Here is a 20183-nt window from a genome sequence, read left to right on the forward strand (position 1 = left end):
ACCCGCTGTGCAGCTTTTCTCGTAGGACCGGGCGGTCCCTGTGGAGGTCCGTCCACCTTTGCCTGATGTCTTTGCTCCGTGGCATCCGCCACCCGCCGTCACTCCCCGTTTCCTTCTTTCCCTCCGTGCTTCCGAGACCATGCAGGCTGAGCAGGAGCCCCTGGCCCGTGGACGGCCCCGCGGGAGTGGCGCCGCCCGCCCCCTCCTCTGCTCGCCTTGGTAACGTCTCCTTTTCTCGTAGTTCTTGCCGCTCGGGTCTCTCCCACCCCAGCAGAGCCACCCCGGCACCGGGGCCTCGCGGCGCCCGGGTCCCAGCTTCAGGACACTGCCCGCAAGTCGGCCAAAGGTCTTCCCTAAAGTGCATCCTTTTCCTGACCACAAAGGCTATTCATGTAAATTGTAGAAAACGGAGCGATTGTGTAGAAGTAGAAAGCAAAATCTTTGCCCCACAATCCCGAGGTAATCACTGTTTGTGTTTTACTTTGTTTTCTGTCTTGCAATGTGGGGAGCCGGCTTGGCCATGGCATACTCATGCCAGCTCAGCCTGGTTCAGTGACCCTGAGTGGGGGGGTGAAAGGACAGACAAGAGAATGAAAGCTGGGTCTCGGTGGGACGCTGCCCCTCTGACAGAGAGACAGCGCCGGCGCCCACAAGCCGTGTCTTTTATAGCAGATGCCAGGAGGCAAAGTAGGGGCGTGATCACGTTGTTTATAACATTCTCCTTGTTTTCAACCCTACACAACTACATGCACCTGAACTCTATCACTGAGGCACGTGTGGCCACGTGTTGGGACCATAGGTTCCAGCTTACAGCTATAGCTGTTGGCTATAATTGTGCTGGGAGGGCTCTGCCCTCCAAGCTGGGACTTGCACGTGGCAACGAGATGACTGTGCCCTCTCCTCAGTCCACAGCTTGAACCTGTCCAAAACACTGTAGCCACGCTCCGTATTGCAAACATTTAACAGTTTTTGATTAGTCAATACATTCTAATGACTCAAAACATCAAAATGGGATTTCTAAAACATAGCGTACGTTAGAAAACTACCCCTCCACAGGGTACCACTTACATTAGTTTATTGTTTTCATTTAGTGTGTGTTTTTTTAAAAAAAACATAAATACAGCCCTAGCTGGTTTGGCTCAGTGGATGAGCGTGGGCCTGCAGACAGAAGTGTCCCAGGTTCCATTTGGGTCAAGGGCATGTACCTTGGTGGGGGGGGGGGGGGGGAGGGGGGTGACCCCCAGTAGGGGGATGGGGAGGCAACTGATAGGTGTTTCTCTCATCAGTATTCCAACTCTCTATCCCTCTCCCTTTCTGTAAAAAATCAATTAAAATGTATTTTAAAAAGCACACACATAAATACAAATGTACTTATTTTCCCCTCCTTCTTAAATGTAATTTCTTGGTCTTTTTCCTATGCATATTCATTTTCTCCCAAATTATAATCATTGGGTAAATAGTGTTGTATCCCACTGTTTATCATAACTGTTACATTTATACATTACTTGTTGCTTGAAATCATTTTATGAACATTGGCCAGGCTAGGTGCTTTGTAGACAGGCAGTGGTTTTTAAAAAATGATAGGCCCTGACTTCATGGAACATGTAATCTAGAGGACTCACAAATATTAATCAGATACGTACACAAATGAGTGTGTGTTCAAGGAAGTAAAGTACAGAAACTGAACTCTGTTGAGAAAGACCTTTGAGTTGAGGACCAAAGTGTGTAGGCGTTTCCCAGGTGAGGTGGAGGGAGGAGGAGGGGAAGCTTTTCTGGCAGATGTACAGGGTGTGCCGGGGCCTAGAGGCTGGTGGGAAGCTGACATTTTGTGTAAATCTAAAGATGAGGATAGGATTGTCAGATAACAAAGAACAGAAAGAATGGCAGGGGAGAGTCAGGTTAAAGACTAAATGACCTGGGAGTTGTCCAGAACATAAATCTTTATGGGACACAAAAATGCATCAGAAAATATGCCAGTTAACTCAGACCAAAAGGGCCCACAGCTGCCAAGGCAATAGCGCTCCTCTGCAGTCCGCTGAGTAAATAATTGGGTTATATACACATGAGAATAAGGATCAGAGAGAAGCAAGAAATCTATTACCGAATTACTTCAAAACCCTGACTCTGCTTTGGCAAAAGGAAGGGATTTGGTAAGTGAATTTGTATCTAAAAGAAAATTCTCTTCAACTCCCCATAAATATTGGACTAATTTTAAAGAATGGTGGTTTAGTAGGGGTATGTTCAGGGAAGGGAAAGGCAAATTATGAAGCCTGATCATGTGTCCCCACTACTAGGCAGGAAAGGAAAGAAGGGTCCAAATCCTACAGATTGTGAGCCATGCCCAGGTTTTATATTTTATCTTAGTAATAATGAGAAGCCATCAACGAGGTTTAAATAGGAAAAAGATATAATCCTAGGTGGAAAATTTTTTTAAAAATTCCATCCCAACGATATGTTTTTATTGATTTTAGAGAGACTGGAAGGGAAGGGGAGAGAGAGAAAGAGAGAAACATCTGAAACCTAAGCTATATGTCCTGACTGGGAATTAAACCTGCAACCCCTTGGTGTATGGGGTGGTCTTACAACCAACTGAGCCACCCAACCAGGGAGGGCTCCAAATTGGAAATTTTTGAAGATAAATCTGGGGTGGGGAGAGAAGAATAGATTTAGGAGTTAATGAATTAGGAGATGGTTACAGTAGTCCAAGTAGGATTAGCATAGAGACAGTGAGAATGGTGAGAAATGGCAGGACTTAAATTTAAAAGCCCGTCTAATGTGGCTCAGTGGTTGAGCGTCGACCTATGATCCAGAGGTCGCGGTTCCATTCCCAGTCAGTACACATGCCCAGGTTTTGGGCTTGGTTCCTAGTAGGGGGCGTGCAGGAGGCAGCCGATCAATGATTCTCATCATTGATGTTTCTAATCTCTCTCGCTCCCTCTCCCTTCCTCTCTGAAACCAATAAAAATATATATTAAAAGGAAGATAAATTTAGGAGTTAATAATATCAACAGGCCTTAGAAATGGATTGCATGTGGGGGGAGGGGTGATGGTGAAGAAGGGGTGATGCAGTGATTTTCAACCTTTTTCATAGCATGCATAAACTAAAAATTCTGTGGCACACCAAAAAACATACCTTTTGCTGATCTGACAAAAAAAATAGTTATAATTTTGATTCATTCATATCAGATGGCTATTGTTGTGTTGGCTATTTTCATTTTTTAATTTTATTATTTTAAAAATATTTTTATTGCTTTCAGAGAGGAAGGGAGAAGGATAGAGATAGAAACGTCAATGATGAGAATGATTGATTGGCTGCCTCCTGCACGCCCCCTACTGGGGATCAAGCACGCAACTCAGGCATGTACCCTTGACCGGAATTGAACCCAGGACTCCCAGGCCAGCGCTCTATTCACTGGGCCAAACCAGCCAGGGCTCATTTTTTTATTATTATTTGACAATCTAAGGGAAACGAGGTCAGTGTATTGCATGATTTAAAAATTATCGTGGCACACCGGTTGAAAATCGCTGCTGTGCCCAGCCAGTGTTGTTCAATGGTTGAGTGTACAGCCGTGGGCAAACTACGGCCTGCGGGCTGGATCCGGACCGTTTGAAATGAATAAAACTAAAAAAAAAAAACCGTACCCTTTTATGTAATGACTAGAGGTCTGGTGCACAAAAATTTGTGCACTCGGGGGGAAGGGGGGGTCCCTCAGCCCGGCCTGTGCCCTCTCGCAGTCTGGGAACCCTCAGGAGATAACGACCTGCTGGCTTAGGCCTGCTCCCAGGTGGCAGAGGGCAGGCCCAATTCCTAGGTGCAGCCCCTGGTTGGGCTCAGAGCAGGGCCGATTGGGGAATTGGGGCGCCGCCCCCTGTCATGCACAGAGCAGGGTGGATTGGGAGGTTGTGATGTCACACTCAGGGTAGGGCCGATTGGGGGGTTGGGGCACCGCCCCCTGTCACACTCAAGGCAGGGTCGATGGGGAGGTTGTGGCGCCACCCCCTGTCACGCACAGAGCAGGGCCAATCAGGGGGTTGGGGCGCTGCCCCCTGTCATGCACAGAGTAGGGTCAATCAGGGGGTTGGGGAGCTCCCCCCTGTCACGCACAGAGCAGGGCCGATCAGGGGGTTGGGGCGCCGCCGCTATCACACTCTGCTGGGCCGATGGGGAGGTTATGGCTCTACCCCGTCACACACAGAGCAGGGCCCGTGGGGTGGGGGGGTTGGGGCACCGCACCCTGTCACACACACAGCCACAGGGCGATCAGGGGGTTTGGGCGCTGCCCCCTGTCATGCTGATCCCGGTGCCGGGAAGCATATTACCCTTTTACTATATAGAATAGAGGCCTGGTGCATGGGTGGGGGCTGGCTGGTTTGCCCTGAAGGGTGTCCTGGATCAGGGTGGGGGTCCCCACTGGGGTGCCTGGCCAGCCTGGATGAGGGAATGATGGCTGTTTGCAGCTGGTCACACACCCTTCAGGGTGGGGGTCCCCACTGGGGTGCCTGTCCAGTCTGGGTGAGGGGCTGAGGGCTGTTTTCAGGCTGGGACTGAAGCTCCCAATTGCTCCTTTTTTTCTTTTCTTTTTTTTTTATTCTGAGCCAGCTTTAGCTCTGAGGCTCCAGCTCTTAGGCCTCCGCTCCTGAAAGCAGGTATCTGGTTTGTTTAGGTTCTACAATCGAAACTCTGTATCAACTCCAGCTCTGATATCCCGGTGGATTGAAAGCTGGTTTCTGGGGTTTTGTTTAGCTTCTATTTTTGTAACTATGTTTCAAACTGCCAGCTCAGAGGCCTGCAGCGGCAGGCGGGGAACGTTGGAGTCCTCTGGCACTGAAGCAAGCAAGCCTCATGTTAGTTTCAAGCTGCCTGGCTGCCAGCTGCCATCTTGGCTGGCAGTTAATTTGCATATCACCCTGATTAGCCAATGGGAAGGGTAGCAGTCATACGCCAATTACCATGTTTCTCTTTTATTAGATAGGATGTTTACTTTGCATTTATATTAGTTCACACAAACACTCCATCCATGCTTTTGTTCCGGCCCTCCGGTCTAGTTTAAGAACCCATTGTGGCCCTCGAGTCAAAAAGTTTGCCCACCCCTGAACCAGGAGGTGGAGGTCAATTCCTGGTTGGGGCATGTACCCCAGTTGTTGGCTCGATCCCCAGTAGGGGGTGTGCAGGAGGCAGCTAATCAGTGATTCTCTCTCATTATTAATGTTTCTATCTCTCCCTCTCCCTTTCTCTCTGAAACCAATAAAAAATACATTTAAAAAAAGAAAATCGCTGGTGTGGAGAATCAGATTGAGAGGGATGGGGCATAGAAAATGAATTTGCTTTTGGTCATGTGTTTAGGATGCCTCTGAGAGTCAAGTGGAGATGCCAGGGAGGTAGTTGGAAATATGAGCATGGAGTTCAAAGGTAACATATAGGAACTGTTTGCCTAACTAATTTAAATATTGTTAAAAATATTGATTGGTAATGGTTTCATAAAAAGTAATTTATGAGTTTATCATCATTTTTTTGTGACAGTTCTCTTATTGGAGATCTGGATTATTTTCAGGTCAGTTTTTTTTCACTGTTAGTAACAGTTACTTATTATCAGGTACTGGTTAGGTGCATTTTAAGATGAGGCAGACCCTCAAAAAGATTAACCAACTGGTCAGGTAACTCAGTTGGTTAGAGCATTTTCCTAAAGCGTCGTGTGGATATGCCAAGGTTGTGGGTTTGATCTCTGGTCAGGGCACACAAAAGAAGCAACCAGTGAATGCATAAATAAGTGGAACAATAAATCAATTTCTCTTTCTCCTCCCTCATTCCTCTCTCTTTCAAATCAATAATTTTTTTAAAAAATATTAAGTTGCTTAAGGTCATGCTATTTTATCTTATCTTTGAGAGCAGTGAGTATTCTTAATCTGCCAATTTGATAAGACAAAAATAGTCCCTGTTACTCTTTAATGTTTATTGGACAAGTAATTCACATGACTTTGTGCAATTTACTTAAATGCTTTAAGTATCAATTTCTTTATTATTAAATGAAAATAAAAGTGTGGAGAATTGGATAATTCATAGAGTACTTAACACAGTAGCATATAATTACAACTCTCAAAAGTTATTGTTTTATTCATTATACAAAAATTAAAAATAAAGATAAGCCAAAGTAAGACAATAAAAATATCCTGTAATCCAGAGCTATTATCATGAAAAATTTGTTGGATCTTTTTTTATAGACATCTATATGCTTATGATAGCTTATTAACTGACAATTAAGTTATAAAACCATGTGTACAATTTTTTTAAAGATATATTTTATTGATTTTTTACAGAGAGGAAGAGAGAGGGATAGAGAGTTAGAAACATTGATGAGAGAGAAACATCTATCAGCTGCTTTCTGCACACCTCCTACTGGGGATGTGCCCGCAACCAAGGTACATGCCCTTGACCGGAATCGAACCCGGGACCTTTCAGTCCGTAGGCCGATGCTCTATCCACTGAGCCAAACCAGTTAGGGCCCATGTATACAATATTTAAAAAATATTTTATCGATTTTTACAGAGAGGGAGAGGGATAGAGAGTTAGAAACATTGATGAGAGAGAAAGATGGATCAGCTGCCTCCTGCACGCTCCCCGCTGGGGATTGAGCCTGCAACCAAGGTACATGCCCTTGACCAGAATTGAACCCAGAACCCTTCAGTCTGCAGGCCAATGTTCTATCCACTGAGCTAAACCAGTTAGGGCCATATGTACAATTTTTATCTTGCAGGCTTTTTTGTAGCGTTAGTGCTACAACTAGTCAATGTCACTTGTCTTCTGGGACACTGTCATCTTGTCTCCAGTTTCTTTATTCATCATCCTTTAGGGATCCCAGTTGTTATAGAACTGAATGTTTCTAGAAGGAAAGTGAAATCAAATGCAGCACAGAGTTGAAGGAAGATAAGGACTTAGAATTACACATTTCAGGGGAGTGATGAGAGCAGAACCTCGTGGCAGTTGGGTCAGTGCAGTGGTCGGCAAACTCAGTCAACAGAGCCAAATATCAACAGTACAACGACTGAAATTTCTTTTGAGAGCCAAATTTTTAAACTTATATAGGTAGGTACATTGTTATTAACTTAATTAGGGTACTCCTAAGCTGGCCTTTGCTAAAAACATCCTCAATCTGAGGGGTCGACCTCAGCGAACGTACCCCCACTTCTTCTCACGCCACTTCTTCAAAATAGACTTGCCCAGGCCAAAAACCAACTTCTGCGCATGGGCCACGAAGTTTCAATTGCACTGTACGTTCGCGCCCACACGTGGTATTCTGTGGAAGAGCCACACTCAAGGGGCCAAAGAGCCGCATGTGGCTCGTGAGCTGCGGTTTGCCGACCACTGGGTTAGTGAATGGAAGGTATGTAGAAAGTACCTTTTCTGGGAATTTGCATGTGAAACATGGTTTCTAATACGGGAAAGGATTGAACACTTTCGTTGACTGAGGGGTAGATCTAATGACAGAGTGACCAAGTTTACAAGACAGATATGACTGGTAGACACGGTACCCAGAGCTGAAGGGCTGAGGTCTAGGGGACAGTAGAGCAGTAGACTTTGGGTTGAACCAGGGGTTGACCTTGAGGCCTATGGAAGGGCAGAATGTTGAGAGAGTGGATGGATATTTAGGTGGGGACATGCGAGATCAAAATAGAACATTTCAACTGGCCTCCATTTAACATAATTTTTAAAAAATATTTTTATTGATTTCAGAGAATAAGGGAGAGATAGAAACATCAATGATGAGAATCATTGATTGGCTGCCTCCTGCACACCCCCTACTGGGGATAGAGCCCACAACCTGAGCATGTGCTCTGACCGGTAATTGAACCATGACCTCCTGGTTCATAGGTCAGTGCTCAACCACTGAGCCACACCGGCCGGGCTGGTTTGTTTTTAGACTTTGCTCTTGTAAACAGTGCTGCGGCAAACACTTGTTTTTCACGTCTTCTGGTCTGCTGATGCATGCGACAGTTTCTCCAGTGTAAATGCTTTGCTTTCTTGGCATCTTTCTCCGTACGCCTCTCACCTCACCAACAGTGTTCTTGTACTGTTTGTTCTGCAACACAGGATATTGCCCGTGGCTGCCCTCCTCCAGACTCCTGAGGGAAGCTCCTAAAAGAAGTATTTTTCATTTGTGAAAAGCTGTTCTTGGCTACAGCATAGGTGATCCACAAGAGAATCCATGGTATGTTACAAAATATGCATTACGATTTAGGTGAAATAAGCCAGACACAAAAGGACAAATATTAAATGAATCTATTTATTAAACATGTAATTCTAAGTCCTTATCTTACTTCAACTCTGTGCTGTACCTAGAATAGGCAAATCTATAATTTAGAACATAGCTTAAAAGTTCTTGAGGTCTGGGGGGAGAAGGGAGTGGGAGTTATTACAGAGTTGCTGTTTGGGAGATGAAATAATTCGAAGTCAGTAATGATTATGGTTGCATGCTGCTGTAAATGTACTTAATACCACTAAATTGTCCACTTAAAAATAGTTAAAATAGTGAATTTTATATTAGATGTATTTTACCACAATTTTAAAAAGTTATATATCCAAGAAGAGTAAAAAACCTGGCAAGTACTCATAAAAAGGAGAAGGAAAACTAAGTTATTTTACCAAGGCTTAAAATAAAAAGAAATGAAATTCTGATATGTGCAGCAATGTGGATGAACCTTGAAAACATTATGCTAAGTCATATAAGCCAGGCACAAAAGGACAAATGTTTTTATTCCAATCATATGAAATATTCAGAGTAGGCAAATTCATAGAAACAGAAAGTAGATTAGAGGTTCCAGGGTTTGGGGGGAGGAGGAATGAGTTGAGATGATAAAAAGTTTTGGAAATAGTTTGTGGTGATGGTTGCACAACATTGTAAGTATAATTAATGCTCCTGAATTGTATACTTAAAATGGTTAAAATGGCAAATTTTGTTACATATAATTACCATAATTTTAAAAAATGAAGTACTGATATATACTACACAAAATGGGTGAACATGAAATATGCTGAAAGGACTCAGTGAGAAAGAACCGTGTATTATATTATTCTACTTAATGAAATGTCCGTAATAGACAAATCCAGAGACAGGAAGTCGATCCGTGGTTGCCTGGGGCTGGAGGAAACAGAGGGTGATGTACACAGAGTAATGTATGGGTATTCTTTTGTAGGTGTTGCAAATGTTGGGAACACAACTAAAAACCAATTTATATACTTTAAATGAGTAAATTACATGTTACATGAATTATCCTGTATAATAAAAGGCTAATATGCAAATCGACCAAATGACAGAATAACCGGCCACTATGACGTGCACGGACCACCAGGGGGCAGATGCTCAACGCAGGAGCTGCCCCCTGGTGGTCAGTGCTCGGCCAGAAGCCGGGGTCACAGCTGGCAAGCGCAGCGGTGGTGGCGGGAGCCTCTCCCGCCTCTGGAGCAGTGCTAAGGATGTCCAACTGACGGTAGCAGGCTTGGTAGCGGGCTTAAGCTGGCAGTTGGACATTCCCCGAGGGCTCCTGGACTGCGAGAGGGTGCAGGCTGGGCTGAGGGACCCCCCCACCCCTGTGTATGATTTTGGTGCATCAGGCCTCTAGTATCTCAATAAAGCTGTTACAGAAAAATTAATTGCAGTGCTAAGTACTAAGCAGACAAAGGACGCCTCTCATGTTTCGGCAGTTAAAAGGCAAAGGGAAGGCAAGGGTTCCTTCCTTTGGACCAGTTATTGGTACTGACTGGTTATGTCCATTCGAGGTTGGGTTGGATTTGTCTGATTGTGTCAGGCATGTTTTATATCCCTCTCCAAAGCGCTCATCCTCTTAGCATGTCTGCAAAACTAGCACAGGGCTTGGTATGAGGAAGGGGACTGGATTCAACAAAAGGGTTAAAACACTCAAGAGGTCTTGCAATTGCAATTTTATTTTCTTTTGTGAAAATAAACAGCTTATTGGGAGTTCAAATTGCTCCAAAAACCCCATAAAAACAAAAAGAAATACACACAGAAGCATGTGAGGTGACGGGGAGGGAGGGTGTTTAGAACTTTGGCAGACAGCTAGACTGAGCCTCGGAGCAGTTCCTGTCTGCCGCTCTGGGACTGTGAGGGGGAGATCTTGACCGGTGAAGGGTGGAACACGGATTTCGTCACTAAGGAAGTGGCAGGCACCTTGAGTCCCTTTGTGTGTAGGGAAGAACCATTTCAGAGGACCTTTCCCCCTTCGAAGGCTGGAGGCTGGGGCCACTGGGGGGAGGGGTGCTGGTGGAGACAAACCAGGCAGGGTCTTCTCACATGGTGAGAGCCTTACACTGGGCAGAGGGCGAAAGGATGGAGGCAGGAACCCATGGAGCTGAGCAAAGAACTGGGGCGAGATCAAAAGAAACGTCCGGGAATGGGGTCTAGATGAAGAAGCAACAGGCTAGGAGTCGCAGCAGTGGCCACGCAGCCCGGGTGGGGGGCTGGGGCACAGGGGGAGGCGGGAGGAGGGAGGAGGCGATCTCAGAGGTAGAGAGAGGAGGGTCTTTTGCCCAGGTCCATCCACCACTGCATGTACGGGAAGAATGACACACTACTTTTCAGTTCTTTCTTTTAAAGATTTTTTTTTTTGTGGGTTTTGTTTTGTTTTTTAAAAAAGCCTTAAGGTCAGCTACTGGTTACATCTACAAAATGTAAAGTGCTGCTGTTACCAGTCACTTTACAGAACAGTCCAGGGTGGTCAAATATTGACCAATAAAGTTTCCTTTTTGTTCCCTTCCTCTTCTGAATCATTACTACTCGACGGGTCACTTGACAGCCTGCATAGGTCACAGGGCAGCTTAGTGGGCAGACTTGGTGACCAAGGAAAGAGGCTGGGCCTGGAGCACGGGGAGGGCCTGGTGTGCATGGAGCGTGGCTGGGAAGGAAGGGGGAGAAGTCAGCAGAGCTGTGGGCATGGACCCGAGGGGGAGGGGCCGGGAGAGGAGTGGGGGCTGGCTGCCCATCTGGCCAGAGGACGTGGCTGCAGCCTTAGCTGACAGGAAGGCAGCAGAGTGAAGAGCCAGCTGGGCCCGGGCCTCCGGCTTGGTGGTGAGGGAGAGGGGCTGGGCTTGCTCCGAGTGGGTGGCAGCAGGGGCAGCCGGTGAGGCCAGGGCTGCGGAGGGGGTCGCCGGGGAGTCTAGCATGCTGCCATGGGAAGAGGCAGGGCTGTCACAGGGCTTCTCGGGGGGCAGGTACTGAACACACGGCTTCTTGCTTTTGGAGGCCAGAGCACCTGGGGGAAAAACACACGCAAGAGTGAGCAGCTAGTAGCTCTGGCGAGGCAGAGGCTGCAGAAGAGGCCTGGCTATGCACACTGTCTGGAAACACAAGAATCCTTCCTGGGAGGAAAGCGAGGACCTGAAATTGCATCCAAAGCTTTCAAGATGAGGAAGCTGCATTCAGGGATGCGGGAGCAGAGAGAAGGGGCAATGCCAGTGACCACCAACAATTCAGTGTCTGACCGGAGGGAAGACAGCTCCGCCTACTGCATCGTCGTCTTCCTTGCCCACATCTCATCATTTGGGGGATGGATCTCCACTCAATTTGCTTTAAAAATCTTTAGCTTACGGTGCTAGCGGGAATAGTGTGTCACCTGCCAAGCAGCGTGGCATGCAGTGGATTGTTGCAGCATATTCATAATTTATGTGTGTGTGCTCATGGGTAGATGAATAGAAGGAAGGAAGACCATTTAGATGGCGGTGGCTTTTTATACCCATCCTGGAGTGAGCATGAGATGAGAGGCGTGACTAAGTGCTTGCCACAGTGTGAACCTCTGTGCCAGGTGTGATTCTGGTGCACATTTTTTTTTGGCACAAGGCGGCCCCTGAACTTGAGACAACTATTTCTTCTGGTGTTTGACCAACTAGACACTGGCAGCAAAGTTGATTCTGCTGGGTCCACTGACAGGCAGTACGTCGGCCCCTAACATCCGCCTTCCTGAGGGATTTCCACGGCATTCAGTTTTTACCTTACACACTGACGTTAGAACCTAACCCTCCAATAAGATGCAACTGAAGCGCATTCCAAAGCGCCCAAGGTTCCAAGTGAGAAAGTGCTGGGATTCAATCCCGGAGCCTCCCCGGCTCTTAGCTGGTCATCTCTAACATGAGGATAACAGTAATGCCCGCGTGAGCACATGAGGCGGAGGCCCTGGACAGGCAGCTGTCACCCAGCACTGTCCCTGTGTCCATCCGGTGCAGTGTCACGCGCAGGCAGAGCAGCTGGGACAGCGGGAGGCAAAGGAAAGAGGCAGCGGCTCCTTGAGACTCACCCTCTGCCTCGTGGACTTGCTGCTGGGACTGTGTCTGCGACAGCTGCTTTTCTCTCTTCCTCTTCTTTTTCTTACCCTAAAAAACACGGCCAAAGGAAGAGGCCACAGAGACAGAACACCTGGCTTTTCAGGGGGATGCCCAGGTAAGAAGGGCCACTCAACCCCCCGGAGTCTCAGAGTGTGTCTTCCTGGAGTGCCCCTCCCCCTCGATTCCTGCCCTCCAGCTCGGGTGTCCTGTCTTTTGAAAGGCCCCACCCTGTCGCTGCACTTTCAGACTTGTTTTTCTGTTTCTCTCCCTAGACCCTTTGGAGGGGTCCTAGGTCCCACTGAAAAATCTAATTCAGCTACGAACCCTCTTACTGGAAAAGAGCCAATGAGAACATGCACACAAAAACCTGCTGTTTCAGGGACGTAGACATGCCGGCTGAGGTCACGTGTTGGCCACTCCGCCCACAGCCAGGAACCCCTGGCTACCTTCCACCACCAGCACTAGCCCTGAAGTGGGGTTGGAGGCCGAGTCCCATCAAACAGGAGGGACACAAGTTTAAGTCTGTTGTCAGGACACCAGAACCGTGCCCTTGTGGACCTGCCTGCCTTATTTCTAGAGCAGGGGTGGGCAAACTTTTTGACTCGAGGGCCACAATGGGTTCTTAAACTGGACCGGAGGGCCGGAACAAAAGCATGGATGGAGTGTTTGTGTGAACTAATATAAATTCAAAGTAAACATCATTACATAAAAGGGTACGGTCTTTTTTTTTTAGTTTTATTCATTTCAAACGGGCCGGATCCGGCCCGCGGGCCGTAGTTTGCCCACGGCTGTTCTAGAGAAATACAGGCATCCCCTGGCCTCAGAGTCCTCCATTCATGTCGTCAGTCCCCTCCCCCTTCAGCGAGCCGATGCTGTTCTGGGGTCTGAGCAGCACTTACGTAGTTGTCCCGGGCTGACCAGGTCGGGTAGAGCTGGGAGTGAAGCTGCCGCTCCTTCCGGGCCAGTTCGTAGTATTTGGCCTGCTCTTCTCGGGACAGGTTGTGCCACTGTGGGAGGGAGCGGAGAGGGTCGGAGACAGGGAGCAGGGATGCAGGGATGCCGGCCACACAGCTGGCGGGTCAGGGCGGTCTTACCTTTCTTCCCAGGATTTGATTGATGGCGGCACTTTCCTTCAGGGTGCACTCAGCCACCACCTTGGCCCTCATCTCCTTCATGTATAACATGAAGGCATTTAGGGGCTTCTTCACGTGGGGTTTCTTTTCTTCCTCCTTCTTCACCGTGACTGGTGATTTCCTGGGAGGTGGGTTAGCAGGTGTCAGCTGTCACCCAGCTCACCAACCCCCGCCTCCCACTGCGACTAAGAGCCGTTGCTCTGAGGAGGGGAGGAATGCGAATTCCGGCGGCCAGTGGCCGCTCTCAGCACCTGAGCGCCTCCCACTAGTAGTTCCAACCCAACCCTCTGGATCACTGGGCCACACCCTACGGAAGGAGAATTCCCAGATGGAGGAGCAGGGGGGTGGTGACGGCTGGGTTGTACTGGCCACAGGTGATACAGATATAGGGATGGGGTGCCCTAGGCAGAAACAAGGGGTGGCTCTCCTGGGCCATGAGGCACTGACTGGCTTTCCTGCCCTTCACAGCCCTGGTGCTCGTCTCAGCTCTGCCACCAAGCCCTGTGACCTGAGAAAAGCCTCCTTTCTGCGCCTCACATTTTCACGTGCATCGTGGGAGAAGGGAAGCTAAATGAAAGGGTCATTCGACCGCTACGATTCTCTTGTAGCCTCTAAATCTTGACTGTGAAACTTATTTATTTTTCAATCCTCATCCGAGGATATTTTCTCCATTGGTCTTTAGAGAGTGGAAGGGAGGGAGAAGAGGGGGAAAGAGAGAGAGAGAGAGAGAGACAGACAGACAGACATCAACTAGTTGCCTTCTGCACACGCCGCAACCGGGGCCGGGATTGAACCTGGGACCCTTTGTGCTGAGGGCTAATGCTCTAACCACCGAGCAACCAGCCAGGACTGTAATTTTTTAAAATATATATATATTTATTTCAGAGAGGAAAGGAGAGGGAGAGAGAGATGAAAACATCAATGACCTGAAAGAATCACTGATCTGCTGCTGCCTCCTGCATGCCCCCTACTGGGGAACGTCCCTTACTGGGGATCAAGCCAGCAACCCGGGCATGTGCCCTGACCAGGAATCGAACCGTGACCTCCTGGTTCATAGGTTGACACTCAACCACTGAGCCACGCCGGCTGGGCTGTAAACCTTTTTTAATGAGAAAAGATGCGGAATGTCTCAGAGAGCCAAAGGGAACAATTTCCTGGGGAGAGGATTTGGCTGAGGGAGGCTGCTGGGCTGCCCGCTCAATGCCACCAGGAGAGAGAAAGAAATAGCAGCTGCTGCTTAGACACTGGTGACCCAGCCCGGAGGCCTGTTACTCACGCGCTCACGGCTGGGCTCAGGCTGGGGGGTGCCGGCTCCTGCTTGACGATGGGGGAGACGATGGCGGGGTGGGGAATCCCTGAGGTGGGCAAACCAGGATGGGCCGGAGCCACCATGTGAGGGGAGAACCGACTGGAAACCAGGCTGTGCAGCAGGGGGAGAGGACGAAAGAGGGATTCAGGCCGAGTGCTCGTCAGCAGTGGGTGTGGGTGGCCCCTGCCCCTCCTGCAGAGGCGGGTCCGCACCTCTGCTGTGGCCGAGTGTGAGGAAGGGAAGGCCATCGCTGACCTCTCGGGACAGATGAGGTTTGGGAAACACCCAACAAGCCTGCCCTTCCCCAGAAATGCACAGGGTTCCTATTTCTGGTGCTGGAAGCGGGTAGGAGGAAAAGTGGGGTGTACAACGGGGAAATACGGGCTTCTGTGGGTCGCATTTCCTTTGTCCCTGGGGGTACCATGGTCAGGCAGAGCTGGCCCCGCGCATAAATCTCCTTACCCTCTGCCCTCCCCTGACATCACTGAGGGAAAACCAACCTTCCCCCGTCTCTGGCGTCAGTGTGAAATGAGTTCTCTACCTACGATGCATGTACTCTACGTCAATAATAAGTGGGTTACATAATCGTCTCCATGAATCAGGCTGAAAAAGGGTTTTCACCAGAAATAGATCCACAGAGCTTTCAAACTCAAAGGCAAGGCAGGTAATACAAATAAGTAAAGCCGGCCAGAGACAATCCACGGGGTCTGGGAAAACTATACCACCCCTTAGAAGTGGTTCTCAGAGTATGTCCAGACCAGACACATCAGGAACTAGGTAGAAAAATATAAAACCACCACAAAGCCCAGTGTGCAGGAGGGCGGGACCAGAGGGCTGAGTGGCAGGGCTCGGGAATTCTCTTAGAGACACTGGGGAAGAGGGAACCTGTGGGTGTGGGGTCCTTCCCACCACGGGGCAGGACTTACTGGAGACGGGGGAGAAAAGTGAGCCTGGGCCTCCTCGTTTGCTGCCAAAGAAGGCTGCTCAATGGGCAGAAGTGGCAAGGACGCCCGCAGACAGCCCGTCCCCGGACTCACCTGGACATGGAGGCGTTCATGGCGAGGGCAGGGTAGGGGTGCCGGAAGCCACCAGGAGGAAGGGAGTACATGGGCTGTCCTTGCCTGCAGGGGCCGGGAGCAAGGAAACCTGGTCAGCAGACTGGCTAAAACGGGAGCATTCAGGGCGGAGAAGAGGGGCTGGGAAGAAAGGCTGAGGGATAAAGGGCAGGAAGTAGGAGTGAGGACTAGGAGGAAGCTGGGGGAGGAAGGTCTGAGCTTGGGGCTCCGGTGAGAGGGTGCCCTGTGGGTGGGGCAGCTGGAGGTCAGAGCAGAACTCAGCCTAAGGATGGAACGGGGGTGAGAGGCCCCCGGTTTCCTTACTGTGGGACGAGCCAGCCGAGGGGGTGCGGGATTTGTCCGACAGCTCCAGGAGACAGCGGGTAATAGGGAGACAGCTCCGACGGGTGAGGGGGCCGGGGGATTCCTGCTTCCAAGGAGAGATGTGTCAGACCGTTCCCTGGCCCACCTTAAAATAGCATCGTTTGGGAGGTTCCTCGCCCCAGGCCCCCAGGGTTCTGGAGCTTGGCAGCCTCTTTCTTTCATGTCCCTGCCCTGTCACCTCCCAGCTCCGAGGGCCCGCTGGTCAAGGACAGTCAGGGAGGCAGGACCAGTGCAGCCTCCCCGGCTACGTGGAAACCGTTTCTGTTGGCAGAATTAACTCCCAGCTGCCGATACAGGGGTTACTGTCCAAGACAGGGACGAGAAATTCTGGACCCGCAGACCCCGGGACCCCCAGTCACCAGCTAACTGCTTCTCTAGGAAACCTGCGTCTACGGAGAAACGAACTCTGGACCCCAAGTCCACAGTTATCCTCCTTGTCCGCAACGTGTCGTAACTATTTCTCTAAAGCGGGACCCCCAAATACTCTGAGCCACGGTAACTGGGAACTTTATTAAGACTGTGGCTCCCTGGGATAGACAGGTCTGGTGAACAAGCTAAAAAAAAAAAAAAAAAAAAAAAAAAAAAAGCCAGCTCAGCCCTGCTGTCTGATAGCCTGGCGGGGCGTGGGTACTCCTCCACTTGAAACATTCGGTTTAGGGCTGAAGTCTCGTTCAGGGAGGCACAGCTGGCACTGTGCTAGACGTCAAAGTTAATAAAAAAAAGAGATTTCCCCCCCACCCCTGCCAGATCATTCCATTCCCAAAGTGTTGAAATTGTAAAACAGTGGTTCTCAACCTTCTGGCCCTTTAAATACAGTTCCTCATGTTGTGACCCAACCATAAAATTATTTTCGTTGCTACTTCATGACTGTAATGTTGCTACTGTTATGAATCATAATGTAAATATCTGATATGCAGGATGGTCTTAGGCGACCCCTGTGAAAGGGTCGTTCGACCGCCAAAGGGGTCGCGACCCACAGGTTGAGAACCGCTGTTGTAAAGTAATAGAAACAGAGACACACCACTTGCTGGCTGTGGGGCCAAGCCCTGTGCACTATCTGATTTAATTTCCTTTCACCCTGACAATAACCCCGCGGCACGGAAGGTACAGATAATGTACAGGTGGAAAAACCGAAGAGGCTGAAGCCAGTGGTCACGGCTGCGACAGCTGAGGACACGACCTGGACCCAGGTCCAGCGGGAGCTCCGAGGAGAGGAGCCTGCCCCTCCCCCTCCCCTCGGAGCTCTGCTCGGGGTGCAGCCCTCCCGCAGCAGCAGACTCACCTGTCTTTGGATCAATCTCTGGGGAGAGGTGTGTGGGCGGGGAGCCCGGGGGGAAGTGGTCGCTGCTGTAGGTGATGAGGGGTGTCAACGGGTGCATGTGGTGCGGGTGCTGAACGACAGGAACTTTATTCGACTGAAAGACACGGAGAGAAAGACTAGGGACAGTTGCCAAGGAGATGGAGAGTGAAATCAGCCGACAGTCACCGAGTCGAGAAAGTGCCAGGAACTTTCCATGCCCATCCCATTCAGTCCTCACACAGCCCTGGAGAGAGAGGAGCGGGCTGCACGGCAGGAGAGCACCAGCAGGAGCAGGAGGGATGGTGCCCAGCCTCCAACATACCCTCTTCTAAACACGTGTGTACGATACATGTTCAGCTCACATAACCGGTGCCACTTTCAGATGCGCAGACACAGCCCCAGAGCCCCTCTCCCAGCCTCACTTCACTCTGCCGACCTAGCTACCTCGCAGTTTCACTGAAAACACTAGCTAGTGTAAGGAGTACCATTATTTCATATACTTATTACGAAAGAAAAAACCCTTGCATATCAACATATCCTGACTTCAGAAATGTTAAAATGGGAAAAACCTGTGCGTCCTAGTACTGGTAAAATGAATTGATTTTTTAAATGCCTTAAAGTAATTTACCTTAACAATAGGATCTTCCTTCTACAAGCACAGAGCGAGGCATACTGTCTAGGCCTTATTACAACCTGGCAAGACAGCGGTGGTCATTGCCATCGAAGACACTGAGCTCAGAAAGGTTAGGTGACTCAGCTGGCAAGTGGCAGAACTGGATCCATATCTCCCCTTTCTCTGTACCATTGGCCTCCCCAAGAACCTGGTCAAAACATTCGGTCAGAGAGAACGGATAGACATACCTTTTATTTTAGGTAAAAAAAATTTTGTAATATCTTTATTTAAAAAATATTTTTGTTTATTTCAGAGAGAAAGGGAAAGGGAGAGATAGAAATAGCAATGATGAGAGATAGTCATTGATTGGCTGCCTCCTGCATGCCCCCTACGGGGGATCGAGCTGCAACCTGGGCATGTGCCTTTGACCAGAATCAAACTCGAGACCCTTCAGTCCGTGAGCTGATGCTCTACCCACTGAGCCAAACCAGCTAGGGCTTTTTAGATAAAATTTTTAAAATAAGGTGAAAGAGTTACAAGTAGAGAAGAGATCTGTTTAACAAAGAGACTTGTAAAAAGGATGGCGATTTGGAGGCAGCCCCAGGGCTGGAACTCCAAACTGCTGTCTTCCAGTTGAACTTTTCATTTCATAGATTCTACAAGCCCTTTTCCCCTTTCATCTGGTGCCCATTTGGTTCTCATAATGAAAACTCCAGCCTGTGCATCTCCTAGTATCTGTGTGCTGACGGCAGTCGTGTTCCATTTTCAGTAGGCTGAGCAGACATGAGAGGCGGAGTACTGGCGCAGGACAGGAATCCAGGGCTCCAGCTCCCAGGCCGTTCTGAACCACAACCACTAGGTGGCGCTAGCTGGACCCTGCAGGTACCTGACCATGAACAACTTCCTATCACCTGGCCACAGCAGGCTCATAATTACATAATCCTATCTAATAAAAGAGAAACATGGTAATTGGCGTACGACCACTACCCTTCCCATTGGCTAATCAGGGCAATATGCAAATTAACTGCCAGCCAAGATGGCGGCCGGCAGCCAGGCAGTTTGAAACTAACATGAGGCTTGCTTGCTTCAGTGACGGAGGACTCTAACGTTCCCTGCCTGCCGCTGCAGGCCTCTGAGCTGCAACTCTAAGCAACTATGTAACAAATATAGAAGCTAAACAAAACCCCAGAAACCTGCTTTAGTCCGCCAGGCTTCAGCCAGCAGGATCGCAACACTGTAAGCAAAGGCCAGAAACCTACTTTCAGCAGCGGAGGCCTAAGAGCTGGAGCCAAGCCTCAAAGCTAAAGCTGGCCCAGAATAAAAAAAAAAGAAAAAAAAAGGAGTGGTTGGGAGCTTCAGTCACCCCCAGCCTGAAAACAGCCATCATCCCCTCACCCAGGCTGGCCAGGCACCCCAGTGGGGACCCCCACCCTGATCCAGGACACCCTTCAGGGCAAACCAGCTGGCACCCACCCGTGCACCAGGCCTCTACCCTATATAGTAAAAGGGTAATATGCCTCCCAGCACCGGGATCAGCGGAGCCATGAGGCCTCCCGGCACCGGGATCAGTGTGACAGGGGGCAGCGCCCAAACCCCCTGATTGCCCTGCGGCTCTGTGTGACAGGGGGCGGGGCCACAACCTCCCTATCCACCCTGCTCTGTTCGTGACAGGGGAAGGCGCCCCAGCCCCCTGATCAGCCCTGCTCTGTGCCTGATAGGGGGCAGCTCCCCAACCCCCTGACCGCCCTGCGGCTCTGTGTGTGACAGGGTGCGGTGCCCCAGCCCCCTGATCGGCCCTGCTCTGTGTGTGACAGGGTGCAGCGCCCCCCCCCCCCCCCACGGGCCCTGCTCTGTGTGTGACGGGGTAGAGCCATAACCTCCCCATCGGCCCTGCCCTGAGTGTGAGAGTGGCAGCGCCCCAACCCCCTGATTGGCCCTGCTCTGTGCGTGACGGGGTGGCGCCGCAACCTCCCCATTGACCCTGCCTTGAGTGTGACAGGGGATGGTGCCCCAACCCCCCAATCGGCCCTACCCTGAGCGTGACTGAGGGTGGCATCACAA

General features: G+C 49.6%; 1 protein-coding gene and 1 long non-coding RNA gene across 3 annotated transcripts in view; one reads left to right on the top strand and one right to left on the bottom strand.

Annotated features, from left to right (window-relative positions):
* Window positions 1-313: 313 nt before the first annotated feature.
* On the top strand, window positions 314-19087 carry LOC132213158 (uncharacterized). The gene is made up of 3 exons (XR_009447909.1): window positions 314-459; window positions 8087-8204; window positions 18892-19087. It is a non-coding gene; the product is annotated as an uncharacterized LOC132213158 (long non-coding RNA).
* The window catches only part of TCF7L1 (transcription factor 7 like 1), a 158981-nt gene continuing 148717 nt past the window's right edge, over window positions 9920-20183 (bottom strand). Inside the window, exons 5-12 of one of the 2 annotated variants that reach the window (XM_059659292.1) lie at window positions 17492-17624; window positions 16150-16252; window positions 15808-15891; window positions 14738-14881; window positions 13423-13582; window positions 13228-13335; window positions 12301-12376; window positions 9920-11262 (exon numbers count right to left, since the gene is read on the bottom strand). In XM_059659292.1, the coding sequence (XP_059515275.1) occupies window positions 10829-11262; window positions 12301-12376; window positions 13228-13335; window positions 13423-13582; window positions 14738-14881; window positions 15808-15891; window positions 16150-16252; window positions 17492-17624 (1242 nt within the window). In that variant the 3' untranslated portion in view covers window positions 9920-10828. The remainder of the gene's footprint in view (window positions 11263-12300; window positions 12377-13227; window positions 13336-13422; window positions 13583-14737; window positions 14882-15807; window positions 15892-16149; window positions 16253-17491; window positions 17625-20183) is intronic. The other variant, XM_059659293.1, reaches the window with a different exon arrangement.

This window comes from Myotis daubentonii, chromosome 12 (assembly GCF_963259705.1).
Source record: "Myotis daubentonii chromosome 12, mMyoDau2.1, whole genome shotgun sequence".
In the NCBI taxonomy this organism is placed as follows: domain Eukaryota; kingdom Metazoa; phylum Chordata; class Mammalia; order Chiroptera; family Vespertilionidae; genus Myotis; species Myotis daubentonii.